Genomic DNA, 19,192 nt, shown 5'->3' on the forward strand with positions numbered 1-19,192 from the left:
ATAGCTGTGCAATATTCTACCCCATAAATATACCTTAATATGTTTAACCAAACCCTGTTAGTGTACATTTGGACTGTTTACAATTTTTCACAATGAAAATGCTGCTATAAACCTCCTTGTCCATAAATCTTTTTTCCAATCTCTGGTTAATTTCCTAACAGATTCCTAGAAGCGGCACCACGGGGTCCTGGGATGGACGCATTTCTAAGGTTCTTGCTTCACCTACATGAAGCTGCCTTCCTGGGAGCTTCCTCCAGTGCCCACACACCTCCATTTGTGAGAAAGCCACCAAGTCTGTTTTCTCAGCCCTTAATTCACCGTGTTTCTTCCTAGTGTTATTTCGTTGCTTCAGGGACTCCAGGGACCCTGCATCTCCCATTGACCCTGCAGAGCTCAGGGCAAATGCTACCTCCTCTTAGAAGCCCTCCCCAACACCCCCAACCACATCCAGCCTTCCTATTCCAGTTGCAAATCCCTTCCAAAACACTGGCCAACAGTGTCATGCATTTGGTTCGTGCGCGTAGTTAGCAACCTCTACTTTGGTAGGACATTAATGTTTCCAAAGTGCTTTGAGTGAGAGATTTCATCAGTTATTTCCAGACAGAAAATGGTGTTGAGGTCGGGGACCTTGTTGGTCCTCTGGTCTATTTCTCTAGGCTATGTCACCAACCCAACCACAAGCTGTCCTTGATCTAATAGGTCTCTTTAACTGCCTTCCTATTCCTTGGCCTGGAAAAATGACATACAAGAAGCTCTCTGGGCAGTCCAAGAGGGCGAGTGAGGACAGGGGGTCCTACATTCCAGTCTTCACTCTGTCACTGACTTTCTAGGACCTGGAGCAAGTCTTAGTGCTCCCCTGGGCCTTTGTTTACCTATCTGTAAAATGGGCAAGTGGAACTATGAAGTGGCCCGCATTGCAGCATTGATCACTCAGAAGGCTTCTGCCACAGGCACCCTGAACAGCCCTGAAGTGCCTAGGAGGCCCCTGCACAGAGCTTGCCTCTGGGATGGACGGAGGGAGCTGGCCCCAGAAGCAGGCCTGGAGCCAAGCCAGGCTGTGTCTGCAAACACTGACCTTGGCTGCTGCAGGGATTTTCCATGACACCAGCACCCTCCCTCTCAGCTCCCCCCGCCCATGCCACGCAGGCCTGGAAGGGTGGGGGAGGGACATGGGGCTGCTCCACACCACAGGGCGCCCCCACCCAAGCACCAGTAAAGGGGGCACGTGTGGGTAGAGACAGATAAGGAAAGAGGAAGGCCTGCTGGGGCAGAGTAGGGGCTAGTGCTGAGAGGGAGTGGGAAGAGATGCCTTGGGAAGGGGCAGGTTGAGCAGTGGAGCCATGGGATGGGTGCTGTGCTTCAGAACTGTCCTTTCCCAAGCTGGAGCTCTAGCCCCCACGACAAACTCCAGACCCAGCTCTGCAGGCTCACCCCCTCCATACCCACTCCCCTCCACACTGGCAGTTTCTCAGGCCTAGCTCTAGGCTCCGCTACTTAGTGTGTGGAGTGTAGCGGGGGTTCTTAGGGGGCCTGAGAGTTGGGCTCATTTTGAAGGGGGCTGGGCTGGATGTCCGGGCAAGGATGGATGCCCACTGGGTTACCAGAGATCCCTGAAGCTGGATGTCTGTGGAGAGGGCCTCTCTCTCCATTATCATGGGCTACAGAGTCCTCTAGAACTTTGGCCACAGCCACAGGCCACAGGAATTGCAGAGTGGCTATCCCCACCCCACCAGACTCTGTGAACAACAAAGGGGACTGGCTCACCCTCCAGGGGCTCAGAGCCTGCAGGACTCCTTCTTCATGGAGTGGGACAGGCAGTGTGAAAGCCCTACCATGCAGGGAGGAAGGGCCTGGAAGGTTCTCAGGAAAGGTAGTGTCTGAGCAGATCTCCCAGGTGGGAAGGGGTGTACCTGTGTTGTCTTCTATGTCCCTCAGGCCCCAGCCCCTCCCTCCACCCTCAGAGGCAAGCCTGGCACCTCTGCCAGCTGCACTTCCTTAACCAATTCTGGTCCCACTACCCAGCTCCACATTGGAGGTCCATAGACCTCCACCCTGAGGAAGCAGAACCTTGAGGGCCCTTGCCCAGGTGGCTCTCTCGCCTGACCCCCTTTCAGCCAGCAGTCAAGCCCAGCCTTGCAGTTCCTGGAGCCACCTCTCCCTGGAGTCCGTACTGTCTGGCAGCCCCACCGGCCCAGGAAGCTTTGGAAGTCAGACCCTCCTCTATTGTTAGGCATCAGCTCAGAGTTTGCAGCCTTTGGATGTCTCGGGCCACAGGTCACCTCATCCATCTTCCCTCAGAACAAACATGAGCCCAGCCAGGGCCTTATTTACACTAGATATGGAGGTCTGTGGGGAGACATGGTATGGCCACGCATTGCCAAGGGCCCTGTGATTATAATTCACCAACAGACAAAAATCAGAGTCTCAAGCCCAGAGACTTGGAAGAAGGACTTTAGAGGTGGTTGATGTACCAGAGAAGCATCTCCCAAACTTAATTCCAAGGTACATTTGTCCAGACATTTGACTTGTGGGAAAAACAAAACAAAACAAAAACTCTACAATGGAATACATGGGAAATTTAACTGCTTCTCACAGCTTTGACTGGCCTTGCATGTGAACACAGGTATGGCCCTGAGAAAACCAACATCTACATCAAATGACAGTAGATCCAGCTGTACCCCAATTAATTTAAGCAAACAATCCTTTTCTCATCCAATACTTATTAACTCCATAGAGCCAGTATTTCAGGAATACTGAGAAACATTGATCATAGAATAGTGGTGCTAAAAGAAACTTTAAAGACCATCTCATCTTGCTGATGTCAGCAACTCACACCTGTAATCCTACCTACACAGGAGGCTGAGATCTGAGAATCTCAGTTCAAAGCCAACCCAGCTAGACAAATCTGAGAGACTATTATTTCTAATCAACAAGGTAAAAGCAAGGATTGGGGACATGGTTTTAAGTGTTAGAGTGACAGCTGTGAGTAAAAATGCTAATTGAGGCCTTGAGTTCAAGCCCCAACGCACATGCAGATGCATGCGCGCCCACACACAAAGGCTATCTTGAATTTTCCCAAAATATTTATATTAATAATTCGTATTTGTTGATACTGATGTCTTAAGCATTTTAAGTCTGTTAATTTACCAAACCTCACAGCAAGTCTATTTGAAACAAACATCATTATCTCCATTTTAAAGATGTGGAGGGCTGGGAATGTGGCTCAGTGCTAGAGTGCTTGCCTAGCATGCATGAAGCCCTGGATCCAATTCCTCAGTACCACATACACAGAAAAAGCCAGAAGTGGTGCTGTATCTCAAGTGGTAGAGTACTAGCCTTCATCAAAAGAAGCTCAAGGATAGTGTCCAGGCCCTGAGTTCAAGCCCCAGGACTGGCGAAAGGAAGAAAGGAAGAAAGACAGGAAGAAAGACAGGAAGGAAGGAAGGAAGGAAGGAAGGAAGGAAGGAAGGAAGGAAGGAAGGAAGGAAAAAGAAAGAAAGAAAGAACGAAAGAAGAAAGAGGGAGGAAACATGCAGGGGATTAAGTAACCAAGGGTAAAAGCTGTTTGGCTCCAGAGCCTGTGTGCTTATCTACTCCACTAAAACACACAGGTCTCCTACTTGCTTTCAGTATTTAAACACATAAAGATAACTTCAGCCTCACAGAATCAATTATCTTATGTTAAGCAGACATTCTGATCAGCAGATGTGCTAATTAATTTTGATGAGGAAATTAATTAGTTATGGCTTTAACAATAATCTATCCATTGCCTGGATAGTAAATACACTGTATTAATCAATGCATCATGTTGCATAAACGAACTCTTTCAAAATGGTGGGTGATCAGAGATTATATCAGGCATTCACAGCAGTGAGAAAAGGTAGGGAGCAGAGCAATGGCCCACACCTATAATCCCAGATATGCAGGAAACAGAAATCAGAAGGAAGGCACTTTGAGTCCATCCCAGGCAAAAATTTCTTGAGATCTCAATGAATAAAAGGCTGGGTGCAATAATGCACACTTGTCATCCCACCCATATGTAAAATATAAATAGGAACACAGTCCAGGTCAGCTTAAGCAAAAATGTAAGACCCTATAGGGGAAATAACAAAAGCAAAAAAGGTATGGTTCAAGTAATAAACCAGCTAGCAAGCACAAGGCCAGAGCTCAAACCTACTACCACACAAAACAAATGCACAGTGGGATGGGGTAGGGTGGAGGGGAGAGGGAAAATCTTATTTTGACCTGTCTGCCCATGTCACTGACATAGAGAACTGAGGCCCAAGAAGGAAAGGGACTGGTTGAGAAAGAAAGCTGGTCTCAGCCAAGATCACAGCAGACCCTTAGCCCCATGCACTCTCCTCCACCCAAGGCTTTGGCCAGTAGCCCAGCCTCATGGCCAGCTATGCTAAGAGTAGGAGGTCAGGCTGGCAGGCTAGCCGGCACTTGAGACCAATGGGGGAGCGGGCAGCTGAGTCCAGGCCAGCCAAGGCCATTACCAAGGGCTCAGTGACTAGTTATACTCTGACTAGAAGGAAACAGGCCACAGGAAGAGACAGACTAGTTAGAGGGAGGGCCAAAACTGACCCCTCCAGGCTCTGAATGTCCTAGAGGGAAGAGTTCCAGCCTGTGTCTGAGCTCCTTGGCAGTGACAGGCAGAAAAGGAAAGAATGGAAGCCTGGAGCTTCCCATCCCATCTCTTAGTTTCTTGCTACCCTAAAACAATTATACTAACAATATTTATGCCTAGCCACATAATTTTTATGTCCAGCTATCTGGCTTCTTCAAGTATATTCTGAGCCTCCAGCTAGTTCCAAAACCCTCTTAGTTAAGTTACTCCTAGGTAGGAACTGCTGGTTGTGATTGAGTGTGACACATGGACAGGTACAGCAGTAGACAAAGCATTGGTTTTAGAATCTATTTGGGGCTACTGCTCTGTCTTCTACTCCCCAGCTGTATGGCCCTGAGAAGGCTGCTTTCCCTTTCTGGTCCTCTGTTTCCTCATCTGTATAATATAAGGACTGGATCACTGGGAACCTTTAAATCTCTAGTGGATTCAGAAGAGCGAGTCCAAGAGAGAAAGGAAGCAAGAACAATCCCAGTGAGCTTTCCTTAAGAGTCACTTTAATTGGGCCGCTCTAAGAGGCAACAGCTAGTATCTCATGATCAAGACACAAGCTCTAGTGGGGAGTAGGAGAAGATCCCCAGAAAATCAGTCCAGAATGCAGCCCCCTTTGTGTGTCACCGTCCATCAGGACAGATGGAGATCCTCACACAGACACTTCCAGGGCTGGACAAATAGAGCAACACCTTTTGCCCTCTCTCTCACAAAGCCCCACGCCTTACACAGATGGGGACCAGGCAGGCAACAGCCTGCTGCAGGCAGACAAGGCTTGCCAAACTCCCAGTGACTTCCCAGAAGCCTGGGGCCCCTGGGACTGGCTCCACCCTGGCTGGCTGTTCTCCAAGCTGGGCATCCACGTCAGCAGGTCCTCATGGCTCCCTTGCCCTCTCACCCAGTGACAAGAGGACTGAGAGGTGGACACTCTTACCCTGGCCCTGTGCTGGAGAAGCCTCTATCTCCTGGGCATCATTCTCTATGCCTTGATGCCTCATCTTCTGCTCAAAGCAGCCCTTTTCCCTGGCCTCAGTTTCCCTTTCTGGGGCGATCCGTTGTCTCTGGTATACTGGCATGGATGCTGGATCACAAAGTCCTGATGGCTATGAGCAACTCACCAGGCCGCTCCAGGTTTCCTGAGTACGGCTGTAGAGGGAGGTGCTCACAACGGTGACCTTGCAAGAAGGTTTTGAGGATTAAATGAAAACGTGTCTGAAGGGTCAGAACTTCTGATGAGTAGGTCCTGGCATGTGGCGGGGAGTGAGAACGAGCCTGGGGATCTGTTCCAAAAGGTTAGATCTGTGCAGGCCTGACTGTGGCTGGGGCAAACTGATGCTCTGCCCTGGTAGGAGCCTTTGGTCAGGTCTGGATGAGTCACTTGCTCTGAGAGTCAAGTTCAGTGGGACAGGGAGGAGGAGGGTGGCCACTTGGGGCTGAAGCTGGGCTTTGAGGCACCTGGGCCAGGATGGAGGGGATGGGAGTGGGGGGAAGTGGCAGCATGTCTGGGTGTGTGGTGAAGAGCCAGGTGGCTGCTGAGGGTATGGCACAAGCCAGACAAGGATGGCGGACTAGAATCACACCAGGAAGGGCCCAGGCACTTTTAAGGCTGCCTGCATGGGCAGAAGCTGCAGGCAGTGGGCACTGGGTTTTCCTGAGAGATGTGAGTCTTGGAGAAGTCACAAGCCATGGCAGAGCACAAGAAAAGTTGGTCAAATGGTGGGGTTGGTGCTAGAGAAGGGGGTCCCCTGTGCTGTGGCGTCCTGGCCCCACACATGGCCCTACTCCCTGGACCGCACTCCAGGGGCTTTCCCTATAAGGCTTCATCATCACTGCTTCTGCCACTCACTCCATGGGCTACAAAGAACTTTCACATCCAGCTGTCTCTCCTTCCCCTACCCCTAGGCCCTCTACTGGGCAGGCAGGGCAGGGACTATGAGCTTCAGCTCCCCCACCTCTAGCGTGGACAAAGCAAGTGAACCCAAAGTGTGCTGAAGGTCACACAATGGAGGCCTGGCCCACGCTCCTCACTCCCCATGGTGCCCTGTCCTCAATGCAATGCCCCCCTACACACCGTGCAGTGCCACCTTTGGGGACAGGGCAGGGTGGGATAAGAACCAGCCCTGGCTGGGGACCTGCCCGGCTGTCGAGGTGAGTTGTGGTCTGGCTGGCAGGCTGAGCTGGCGGGCACAATCTGTTCTCACCCTGTTGGACTGTGGATGGTCCAGGCACCGTGGCTCAACAGCTCAGCTGCACCAGCCCCTGGCAAAGGGGAAAGTCACTGGCTGGATGCCACAGGGGGAGAGGGGGCAGGGGAGTCCATTCTACGCACAGCCCTGAAGCCTCCTCACCCTGAACAGCTGTCGCCAGATGTCCCTGAGCTTGAAGATTCAGATAGCCTAGGCTGGCACACATACCAGCTTTACTGGAACTCAGCCGCCCCCAAGCCCCGTGCTCTCTTGGAAACGTGACAGTAATCTGGCACTTTGTTCATTATTAATCAGTCAGCCATTATTGGGCACTTGATAGGTACCAGGCTCCAGGCTAAGTGTATAGCATACATTATCTTACTTATTCCTCCCAAAGCCCTGTGAGGCAAGTGACTTACTAGCACCATTTTACAGATGGGGAAACTAAGACTCAGATTACAGGGGGGGTGGGAGTACAGGCAGACATGCCCTAAGCATGTACTATTCATCCATGGTACAGACAAGGAGGGTTTGAATCAGATCCTACATAGAGGACACAGTATTCAGGCCTGCAATTAAATTCCTCCCAGGGAGGCACAAGCAGTGGAGAATGTATACCTCAGAGTTCTCCCTCAAAGGAAGTGTTTAGTTGTGTGCAGTTGGAGGACCCTGGAATTCAAGGCTGAACATGTTCAGTGCCACACAAAGGCAGAGATCACTTTCAACTGTGAGGAATCCAGGAAGACTGCATGGAAGAAGAGGCAAATTTTGTAAGGCTTAGAAAAGAAGAAAACATGGCAAGGCTGCCAACATTATTCCATTATCATAATTCTCTTAAGAAAACCTGAGATATTTATTCCCAACAGTCTGGTGAAAGAAACAGGACCAGAGCAGTAGCCCTCATTTTATAAATGAAAAACATGATCCAAGGGTGAATAATTTGCCCAAGGTCACAAAGCTACTAGTGACAGGGCCAGAACTTGTGCCCAGGGCTTCTGAGTTCCCATCCAGGGTCATTTTCCCTAGCCAACAGAACTCAAGGCCATTTGATGGTTGTCTCAAAGAGAGGTTTGCTCAGCCTCAGTCCTGGCTCAGTGAAGACTGGAAGGGAGGGGGACACAGAGTTTAGTTATCAGTGGGGGAACACACCTGGAGAGACACCTGGTGGGTGGGGGGGACTGCTTTGCTAAGGGTAATGTCTCATCCCCATGAGGACAGAGCCTACTTGGGCCAAGCCTAGAGGAAGATGCTAAGGACCCAGTTCCTGATTGGGAGCTGAAGGCCACTCTAGAGAGTCTCATCCAATTGGGAGGGGCCCTGTGGCCAGCCATGCCTCAGTTTCCCTCCCTGCACACTGAATCACAGGATGTCAGAAATCTCTCAGTCCAACCACCTTCCCTCACAGCCCAGAGAGGCCAGGGAGCCCAGGGCTCAACTGACATGTGCTTCCAGCTACCTCTGGATAGGATTCCCAGAAGCAGCCAAAGCCAGCTCCTTTGTAGGTAGTATATGAAACACCTCATGAACACTTTTTTGCAGTCAAGCAAATTCAAGGTCAACCTGGATTGCTCTGCTCCCAAATAGTTTGACCTTGAAAGAGTTGATATGCTTCACCCTTCCTCCCAGCCCTCTGGAACTGTCACACATGAAGACACAAATAAAGGGGTTAGCCCAGTGTATGGGGACATTGGTGGAGCCTGTGTGTGTGGAATGGCAGGCCCAAAGCCTGCAGATAGATAGTAGGGACAGGAAGAAGATTTGGAGGTGGAAGGGAGGGAAGGAGGGAGAATTGGAGGGGGAGGAAGAAGTGGAGGGGGAAGAGGAGGGAGAGGAAGAGGGAGAAGTGGAGGAGGAGGGGAGGAAAAAGTGGACGGGGAGGAGAGAAGAAGAAAGGAGGGGGGAGAGGAGGGGAAAGGAGAGGAGGGCAAGGAGGGGAAGAGGGAGAGGTGGAGCAGCAGGGAGGAGAGAAGGCAAGGAGGGAGGGGGGAGGGGAGGAGAGAGAAGCCGAGGGAGAGGGAGAGGAGGAGGGTCTCGGCAAGGCCAGCCCCACAGCTCCTGTTTTCTCTCCTCTCCCCCACGGCCCCAGGCTACGGCCACGCGGCGCCCAGCACGGATGGCGGCAAGGTGTTCTGCATGTTCTACGCGCTGCTGGGCATCCCGCTCACCCTGGTCATGTTCCAGAGCCTGGGCGAGCGCATCAACACCTTCGTGAGGTACCTGCTGCACCGCGCCAAGAAGGGCCTGGGCATGCGGCGCGCCGACGTGTCCATGGCCAACATGGTGCTCATCGGCTTCTTCTCGTGCGTGAGCACGCTGTGCGTGGGGGCCGCCGCCTTCTCCTACTACGAGCGCTGGACCTTCTTCCAGGCCTACTACTACTGCTTCATCACGCTCACCACCATCGGCTTCGGCGACTACGTGGCGCTGCAGAAGGACCAGGCGCTGCAGACGCAGCCGCAGTACGTGGCCTTCAGCTTCGTCTACATCCTCACGGGGCTCACGGTCATCGGCGCCTTCCTCAACCTCGTGGTGCTGCGCTTCATGACCATGAACGCCGAGGACGAGAAGCGGGACGCCGAGCACCGCGCGCTGCTCACGCACAACGGGCAGGCGGGCGGCACGGGCGGCGGCGCGGGCGGCCTGGGCTGCCTGAGCGCGCGCCTCGACGGCGGCGGCGGCGGCGGCGGCGGCATTGCGCATGCGCACCACTCCGTGTCTCCCATGGCGGCCCCGGGCGGCCTCGGGGTACGCGGCGGCTCCGGCGCCGGCGGTTTCCGCAACGTCTACACCGAGGTGCTGCACTTCCAGTCCATGTGCTCGTGCCTCTGGTACAAGAGCCGCGAGAAGCTGCAGTACTCCATCCCCATGATCATCCCGCGGGACCTGTCCACGTCCGACACGTGCGTGGAGCAGAGCCACTCGTCGGCGGGCGGGGGCGGCCGCTACAGCGACACGCCCTCGCACCGCTGCCTGTGCAGCGGGACGCAGCGCTCCGCCATCAGCTCCGTGTCCACCGGCCTGCACAGCCTCACCACCTTCCGCGGCCTCATGAAGCGCAGGAGCTCCGTGTGAAACACAGCCCGCCAGGCCCCCCGGAGCCAGAGAGCAGGAGCACGGGCAGGGCACGGGGTGGGGGGGATTCCTGCCCGACCCACCAGGAGGAGCGGCGGGGGGGGGGTCGCTCAGGAGGGAGGCCACCCCCACCCGACGCCTTTCGCCCAGCGGGACGCCCCGTCCCCAGCCCTCCCACCCCTCGCCCCCAGCCCCTATCTCCGACTGTGCCTGCTCGCACCAGCCAGCAGGAAGGCTGGACTCTGAGGACCCCTAGAGCCCCCATACGAGCCCTGCAAATGTGAAACTTGATGGGGGTGGGAGGGTCGTGGAGGGAAGGCAGCCGCCCTGGAGCCTCCCATCCCTTTGGAAATCTAAGATGCTCCTAAGTCCTCCGAGGCCCAGCTGGTACCCAGTCCCCCCCCAGCTCCCCACTTCCTGAGGGGACTTCTGTTCCATGTACGTTTGCATCTCTATTTATACCTCTGTCCGGCCAGGTCTCCCACCTCCCCTTGGTTCCAGAAACCAAGGTGTCTTTGTCCAGGTCACCCACACACAAACCTCCCACTCAGTCCCTGTCCCTCCCAGCCTCCCATTTCCTTCTGTGTTCTTTTGCATGGCTTTGCAGTTATGAAGAAAGTGGAAACTCCAGCAGTCCCTAAAGCTAGTCCCCAGAAGGTAGGACAGAAAGAAAGACTCGAAGACCAGGCTTGGGAGCAAGGAAATTGGAAGACAGGGGCGCCCAAGTCTTCTGGGTGGTAGCCCTGGTAGGGAAGAGCCCCCTGGCATGTAGCCACATTCTCAGGAGATCTAGGGGACTCAGGCCTTCCCGACTCTGGAATCTGGAGCAGAAGGCTGACTGCTGGGCCTGCATCCACTGAGGATCACCAACTCAAATATGTAGGGTGATTTTTTTAGTGATTTTTTTTAGCCTCAGAAAAACCTGCCCTGCCTACACATTCATTTGAGTGTCACCACACTCGCTAGTCACCAGGAAAGGGATCCTTATTATCCTCATGGTATTACAGATGAGGACTTAGGTGATGTGACTTACCCAGGGTGATGCAGATTACAAAAGGCAAAGGGGGACCCAGAACACACCTGCTTCTTCCCAGCCCAGGTATCCTTCCTGCCACTGTTCTTCTTTCCCAGACCATTATTCTTGTCCTCCTCACTTCTCCCTGCATTGTGTGCCAAGCTGGGGTTGAAAGGAGACCAGAAGCCCTGGTCTGGCCCCTGAGACTCAGCCTTGACTAATCTGGGCCTCAAGGCAGGGGCTCTGAACAAGCCTTTGTCCTGGAATGCCTGATTCCAAGCTGGGAAGTTCTTGGGACCAAAGTGAGCAGGGCCCAGTATCTCAGAAGAAAGGCCAGAAGCTGGGATTCCCGGAGTTTGGGAATTGAGAGGAATCATCTAGAGAGCTGGGAGGCATAGGCTCTGGAAACATTAACCATGGCCCTTTAACCATGTCCCAAATTGTTAAAAATAGGCGGTGGTCAAAGCCAGGAACCTCTGTTGGCTAGGGGCTGAACCTGGTGTGCCCTCTGCCTAACCCACTTACAACTCAGAAGTCAAGGAGAGGGTGACAGGTGGTGATACCTGAAGCTTGCTGTTGGGGACCCAAAGCTGGAGCTGGGAGAATGAATTAGGAAACAAGTGTGGGCATGGGGCTAGGGATGTAGCTCAGTGGCACAGCACCTTCGTCACTTGGGCAAACCCCTGAGTGTTATCCCCAGATACTGTAAAATTAAAAAAAAAAAAAAAGGAGGATAAGGTGAGGGACCTCTCCTCCTAGTCCTTTTCTCCTCCATGCTGCTGAGCAAGGCCAGACCGAATTCTAGCATTAGGGAAGCTGGAGGGAGAGGCCTGCAGGTCGCTCCCCATCCATGTCCTCCAGTCCCTGGGTGAGTGGGAAGAAGTCTGGCCTGTGTGTGTCCTGTCTCCGTGTAGAGGAGCTGGCTGTCCACGTGCCCTGAATAGCAGGTCCTGGAGGTGTGCCCTCTATGTTTATGTTGGGGTGGGGGATAGTGCTGCTGCCTCTGTTCTATGTGTTGACCCTGCCCTCGAGGGGTCAAGTCCTGTCCAACCCGAGGGAGCCATAACCAAAGTTGCAGAGAGAGAGGGTGGGGAAGGCGGCCGATGGCCCTGGGGCAGAGCGTGGTAGACTGCTGGTCTCTGGTGGGTTCTTTCCTAGGGAGCTAGAAGGCTAATGTCACTTCTCCATCTCATCCCTCCCATTGCAGGCAGCCTTTCTGCTTCCCCGATGCCTTATGCCTGGGCACACTGCCACAGAATATGCAATATGTGTGGGTGACATCACCCACACCCACCCCGGGCAGCCCCTGATCTCCCCAGGCTGTGGCTGCCCTGGCCCCTCCCCTCCATCAGCTCCTCCCACCTATCTGTCTTCACAACGAGAATGGCGCCTAATAAATGCTGTCTATGGAGACCAGCCTCAGGCTCCTGCTCCTCTGTCCTCCTTCACCTTGTTGCTGCCAGGAGATAGCCATGCCCCTTCATGGCACCTCTAAATGCACCTAGCTGATCTCTCCACCTCAGGGCTGACTAGACTCTGTTTTAGGGGCCGTTGGGAAGAAACTTAGTGGACAACACTGGCTTTGCTTTAGGGGTTTTTCCAGAACATCCAAATTTCTTTACCATTATCCTGGAGCAGACTAGGAGAACAGGACTTTAGAAATCACCTTGAGGGCTGGGAAGGTGGCTCAGTGGTATAGTACTTGCCTTGCATGCATGAGGCCCTGGGTTCGATTCCTCAGCACCACATAAGCAAAAAGAAAAAAGCCAGAAGTGGCGCTGTGGCTCAAGTGGTAGAGCGCTAGCCTTGAGCTGAAGAGCTGAGGGACAGCGCCCAGGCCCAGAGTTCAGGCCCCACCACTGGACCCCCAAAAAAAAGAAAAGAAAAGAAATCACCTTGAGTAAACTGGGCCCAGAGAAGGCAGATCACACAGCTGTGAGTGACAACTTAGGATACGCTGTATCCCACACAGCCTGTAGAGTCTGATGATATGTACCCTAGCTGTGCTGATACCCGCCCCAACAGCCTTTAACAGGACCCCTTGCCTTGATGGCCTGATGGATACAAAAATTTTATATCGTATGTTTCCCAGATCACACTTTGGGTTATGCTCATCTTTCAAAAGCTCAGTGATGGGCTGGGCATGGTGGAGCACTCCTGTAATTCCAGCACTTGGAGGCCTAAGGCAGAAGGATCACCAGTTCAAGGCCAGTCCAGGTTACAAAGCAAGACCCTGTCTCCTAATAGGTTTTTTTTAAAGCTCACTAAAGGAATGATAGGTCTGATCCTTCCTTCCCTCCACTAAATTTTTAAAGTTTTAGGCTGAGGGGCTCAAGCCTGTAATCCTAGCTACTCAGGAGGCTGAAACCTGAAAATCACTGTTTACAGCCAGCTTAGGCAAACAAGTTAGAGAGACTTTTATCTCCAGTTCACCAATGGAGATTAAAAGTGGTTCAAAGTGATTAATTAAAAGTGGAGATCAGCTTTTGGCTCACACCTGTAATCCTAGCCACTCAGGAGGCTGAGATCTGAGGATTGAAGTTCAAATCCATCCTGGGCAGGAAAGTCTGCAAGACTCTTATCTCCAATTAATCACCAGAAAACCAGAAGTGGGATTGTGGCTCAAAGTGGTAGAATGCTAGCCTTGAGCAAAGAGAGCTCAGGGACAGCGCCCAGGCCCTGAGTTCAAGCCCCATGACTAACAAAAATAAGTGGAGATGTGGCTCAGTGGTAGAGCACCAGACTTAAACAGAAAAGCTAAACAAGAACATGAGTTCAATCCCCAGTACCAGCACAAAAATACATAAGCAAATAAAATAAGTTTTAACATGTAAGTCCCTCTACCACTGAAGACAATAACAATATAAGATGCATAAATCATGCTTAAGTATGTGTCAGACCACACCAGCATTCAGAGCAGCCACTGGCCCAAGGTCAAGCGGTGCATTGGTGGCAAAGCAGGGACTTGGACCCAGGCAGGATGATTTCACTGACAAGAGTGGATGCCCTTACCCAGCTTGCTGTGTACAGTCTCTCAAGGGCCCATCTGCAGCAAAGGTTTGGCAGAAGCCACCACTCTTTATGCTGTGCTTGCTTCTTATGGACAGTCATGCTGAGAAGGGGGGCTGTGACAGAAACAAGCCATCCTTCAAAGAAGACAGACCCTGAGGGAGCAGAAAAGTCCCTTCAAGTTCTCCATGACCACCTCTATAGGCATTGAGCTCTCTCACAAGCTCCGCCTTGCCTCAAGCCTAGCAGCCTCCCACAGCTCATCTCAGGAAGCTAGGACAGGAAAAAATTTGGTCTAGATGGACATATGGTCAGTGGGAAGAGCAACTACAAGCCAGGTATGCTGGAGCATGCCTATAATCCCAGTTACTAGGTAGGTGGCGGCAGGAAGATCATGAGTTCAAAGCCAGCTTGAGAAAAAACAGCAACACTCTGTCTTAAACAGCTAAACGTGCTAAGCTGCCTGTCAACAACAGTGTTCCTTCCAGTTAGGAGGCTAAGGGGTGGTTCCCTCACAACGTGTCTTCACAATGCCTAATTGTGTAAATCTCAGTGCCCTCCTCCTGTCCAGCGAAGCAGGACCTTCATGCTGGAACAACAGCCCTCCAGTTTTCACTGCCTTTGGCAGAAGGTACAGACACACACACACACACACACACACACACACACACACACACACACACACACACACACACACCCTTTAGATCATTGGTTCAGCTCCTTTTTCAGAGGGAGGGATTTGGGTTCACAGCAAAGTAACATGTTCAAGGTCATGAAGCAAGATTAGTGGTGTAGCCAGGATTCATCTCCACATATCCTGACTTGCAAACACACACACACACACACACACACACACACACGTTCAAGGTCATGAAGCAAGATTAGTGGTGTAGCCAGGATTCATCTCCACATATCCTGACTTGCAAACACACACACACACACACACACACACACACACACACACACACACACACACACGTGCGCAAGGAACCCAGGCTTCTCTGACTAATTTCAGAAGAAAGCTGCTAATCTCAAGGATTGAGTCACTCCGATGCTGGAAATTTACCACCTCCACATCTGGACAAGCCCTGGGAGACTCACTTCTCCCCTTGTCTCCCAGCTGCAGTGAGGACTTGGAGTGGAGTCAGGGGCTGTGATGAAACTGGCCTCTGACACCCCCTCAGGTTGGTGAGCAATAGTACCTCAATCTATAGAAGACCAATGCCCTGTCCCATGAGTGAGGCCACAGATATTCCTGCATCTGGAGCACTGAGTAGAGTCATGAGTGACTCTGGGTCACTTGTGTGCACAGCCAGGCCTATAGCCCAGTCTGGGGAGCACTGGGCTAGCCAGAACCCCACCTTTCACAGCCTTCCAGCTCACTGGACAGGTCTCCTGGGCTGGGGGAAGACCCACGTGGACATGGTTCCTTAAAGTCATTTGCAAAAGGGGACATGAGTTAGGAACCTTCACCCATTTCACCCTGTACTTTGGACTAAGGGCAATAGAATGTCCAGCCAACAACCTCTGTCCTCAGCTGGAGGGGACAAAGGCTCCTGGAGAAAGGTCACACATTTGACCTCTGCCAACTCCTCACCTCTACCCTCTGTTCTTGCACTCGGGACAAGGGCACCTCTAACCAGGTCATCTGGAGGCTGGGCACCAGCTACTCTAGTCTGACTCCAGGATGAAGGTGGCAAGAGGAAGCCACGCCCAGGTCTAGTGTGGGAGCACAGAAGTGCCCTGGGGCAGGGAGCCTGGCATGGGCCATGTTGTGCTTTGGCCTCCTCCTGGGCCTCTCCCCCTTTTTTGTAGTGAAGGTCTCATTCTGCCTCCATCCTAGAGCCACCAGAGCTAGCTCTCAGGATGGTTTCTGGCTGCCAGAAGTACTGAGCACCTGCTTCTCCCCTGGGAGATGCAAGTGGACTGCGTGTGTTCCTGAGCTCCCAGGGGCTGAAGTTCCACTGAAGTTCCACTGTGCCGCCATGCTTGCAATGCACCATCAGCCCCTCCTAAAGCAAGAATCCATCTCCTCACAGATTCCCCAACAGGACAAGAGTCCTAGCTTACCGGACCCCAGGCTCTGAATAGCCCCTTCACTCAGTAAGTCACTACTCTAAAGGCCCCCAATGTCATCCTTCCACTGAGACATGAGTAGACGCTAGTCTGGATCTGCTCATCAAGGCTATCACTAGAAGGCAGATGGCTCCTGCATGGTCAGGTGTCTCCAAGCCCCAGTTCTTCTACCATACCACTGGGACACTGCTTCTCACCATCACCCCTTAAGTCATGCCCCTTTTTCCAGGAAAGTTTCAGAATCCCTCTACATCTATAGCTTAATATGCCATTGGGGTCCAATCAGCCCAGCTATGGAGCCCACCCCCTCCCTTTGCCCTGGATGCTATTTCAGTAATACAGCTCAAGCACACAGCTGACTTCCAGGCAGCTGCCTCCGGCTGAGCTTGCAGCCCACCAGAATTCTCCTAGAGTTACTGGTGACCTGAGCAGGAGCTATTCCTCTGCCTTAATAACGCAGGGCTGACCTTTCTCAGTGGCTCATACTACCCCAGTCCAAGTGCAGGAACTCAACTGATCACAATGATCTTAACATCTTTCTTGTTTCTTTTTTTTTCTGCCAGTCCTGGGGCTTGAACTCAGGGCCTGGGCCCTGTCCTTGAGCTTCTTTTGCTCAAGGCTAGCACTCTACCATTTGAGCCACAGAACCATTTCTGGCTTTTTGTGTATGTGGTACTGAGGAATCAAACCCAGGGCTTCATACATGCTAGGCTTCATACATGCTAGGCTTCATACATGCTACCACTCTACCACTAAGCCACATTCCCATCTTTCCTATTTCTATCTTAACTAAGAGCAATGGTCAAAGATCCCAAAAAGTTGTGGCCACTCTTGGGTATCAGAAGTCCAGTCCAAGCCAGGCACCAGTAGCTCACACTTTTAAACCTTGCCACTCAAGAGGCTGCGATATGAACATCACAGTTCAAAGCCAACTCAGGCAAAGAAATCCCAGATTCTAATTATCAATTAACCAGCAAAAAAAACACCACTATTAGAGGCATGGTTCAAGTGGTAGAATGTCAACTATGATCCAGAAAGCCAGATGATTGCTCAAAGTCTTGAATTCAAGCCTTATCACTGGAACACACACACACACACACACACACACACACACACACACACACACACACACACACACATACACACTCCAGTCCAGCTGAAACTTTCTATCTTCAATCCACTTAACACTAATATTCTCTCTGTTCCCACAATGGACCACACTTCAACCCATGAGCAGAAAAAGAAGAGTCAGGTTCTCCCCTCTTCCACCCTCATGTCTAATTCTGGCTGGGGAAGAGGGACACAAAAGACAATTGACCCTCTGTGGGACCAAGCACCAGAGGTTGCCAGCCACTGGAGGACAGATCCTACGCAGGAGTCTCCCAGCTGTGTCCCACAGAGGGCAACCAGAGGCCTCCACAGCATTGCTCCGCTGCTGCCACAGCCCCCTCTGTCCCCACAACCAGCCTTCTGACACTTTCTAGTGTCCATTTGTCCCTCGGGACACTGGCACATCCTTTCCACACCAGCCACCGGGAGAGCTGACAGCCCCCAGGGAGCCCTGCCACCTCTGCCCCATGTCTGTCGCCTGGGCATGGGCATGGAAAGTGACAAAAGCTCATGTCAAGAGTTGACATGCACCAGGCAAGAGTATGGCCTTCCCCTTCTTGCAGGGCCTCTGAAAGACTCAGGAGCCTACTGTCCCTGCATGGTTAGGGGATGAGAACCCCCAATCACCATGATTCCCCCCTCGTCAATCTTAATTATCCAGGTGGGAGAGACCTGAGGACACCTCTCTGTCCTTGGCTATGCATTCCAGTGGTAAATTCCAAGGCAAGACAACATACAGTGCCTGTTGCACTTGACACTGGTGTTCTGGAGCCAGGCCCGGGCTCCTGGTTATGTCAGTGAAAGACTGCATGTCTCTACTGCTGTCTGGTGGGCCACGCTTTTCATGGTACTCCAATTGACGATGAAGCCCAATTTTACATTCAATCAATCCCTACCCTCTTCCAGCCCCACATGACCCACTGATTTGATAATTCAGCCTTCTGTGCCATTATTTAGACCTTTGATGAAAATATCAAAGAAGACAGGACCCGATAGAAGGCTCTTAATTCAGGCTGACATTTATTCTGGCAGGTTCTTGGTGAACTGTTGCTGGCTCCAGCGACTCACCACTTCCTTTTATCTGAGCTCTAAATTTGTCTGTTTAATCAAAGCCGGCAGGTGGCTCTGTTCCAGTCCCGTTAACACAGCCTCCCTAGTCCCCAGGGTGTTGGGTGACCTGGGCTAGGGATTTGAACTTGCTGAAAATAGCAGGAACTTTCTCACCCAGATCAGCCTTCTGCAACATCCCCACAAGCCATCACCACCTTATCTGGGCTGCTTCAGTTCACTAAGCCTCTGTCCAGCCCGAGCCCCACCCCCCTCCAGCTTCCTCGCTGGACTTGACCCTCCCTTCTCATCCTCTTCCCAGGTCCTCTCTCAGGCAACTGGGCTGACCTTGAACAGAGACCACAAAGGGTTGAAACAGCCATAATCCTACCTGAAACTCAATGGCTGGGTGCTTGGGTATGCAGAACAAAGAATATTTAGGAAATTAGGGCCAGGGATTTGGTTAGGAGTGTTACCAAGTCCTCCTCTCTCTCCTGCAAGACAAGGCACCGTTTGTTCCATACAAGGGCAGGAAACTGAGACGCAGAGAAGTCACCTCACTTACCCAAAGTCACCCAACCAATAAGTGGTTGAACTGAAGGCTGTATGGTTCCATCTTCCTGACTGGCCAATACACTCTCTGCCTTTTGGTGTCACCTGTTTTCTAGCCTCTCAGGTTTGCCCCAACCTCACTCTAGAGCAATTGGAGGCCTTCGATATGGCTCCGTCGCCTCTGGAAGAGACGAAAAAGCTAAACCCCAAAGGGTGCAGCAGGTTGAGGAGTGGTGCTGACAGCAGGGAAACCTGAGACCTCAGCAGCTGGGGATTAGTCTTCCAGATGTGGCACCAGAGATGAGATGGAAACCTCTGCCCTCCACCTCCAGCCCCTCCGTGAACAGCTGGGCTGCCCTGTCTGGGGTCTAAGTAGGGCATGATGCAGTTGCTGGGAGACAGGAGGGAAGCCAGCCTACTGTGGGGCTGCGGTCAGTGGGAGAGAGTTGAGAGTGGGAGTGAGCACATCCAGCTCCACATCCCCTCTGCACAGGGTGAGGCTCTCTG

The 19,192-nt window shown here is 52.3% G+C and overlaps 1 protein-coding gene across 1 annotated transcript in view; it reads left to right on the forward strand.

The window, feature by feature from the left end:
- Kcnk3 (potassium two pore domain channel subfamily K member 3) overlaps positions 1 to 12,296 on the forward strand; it is a 40,849-nt gene extending 28,553 nt beyond the window's left edge. The window contains exon 2 of the mRNA XM_070025187.1: positions 8,891 to 12,296. Within this exon, the coding sequence (XP_069881288.1) occupies positions 8,891 to 9,876 (986 nt within the window). The 3' untranslated portion in view covers positions 9,877 to 12,296. The remainder of the gene's footprint in view (positions 1 to 8,890) is intronic.
- The last annotated feature ends 6,896 nt before the right edge of the window (positions 12,297 to 19,192 follow it).

This window comes from Dipodomys merriami, unplaced genomic scaffold (assembly GCF_024711535.1).
Source record: "Dipodomys merriami isolate MVZ:Mamm:240054 unplaced genomic scaffold, mDipMer1.0.p SCAF_17, whole genome shotgun sequence".
NCBI lineage: Eukaryota > Metazoa > Chordata > Mammalia > Rodentia > Heteromyidae > Dipodomys > Dipodomys merriami.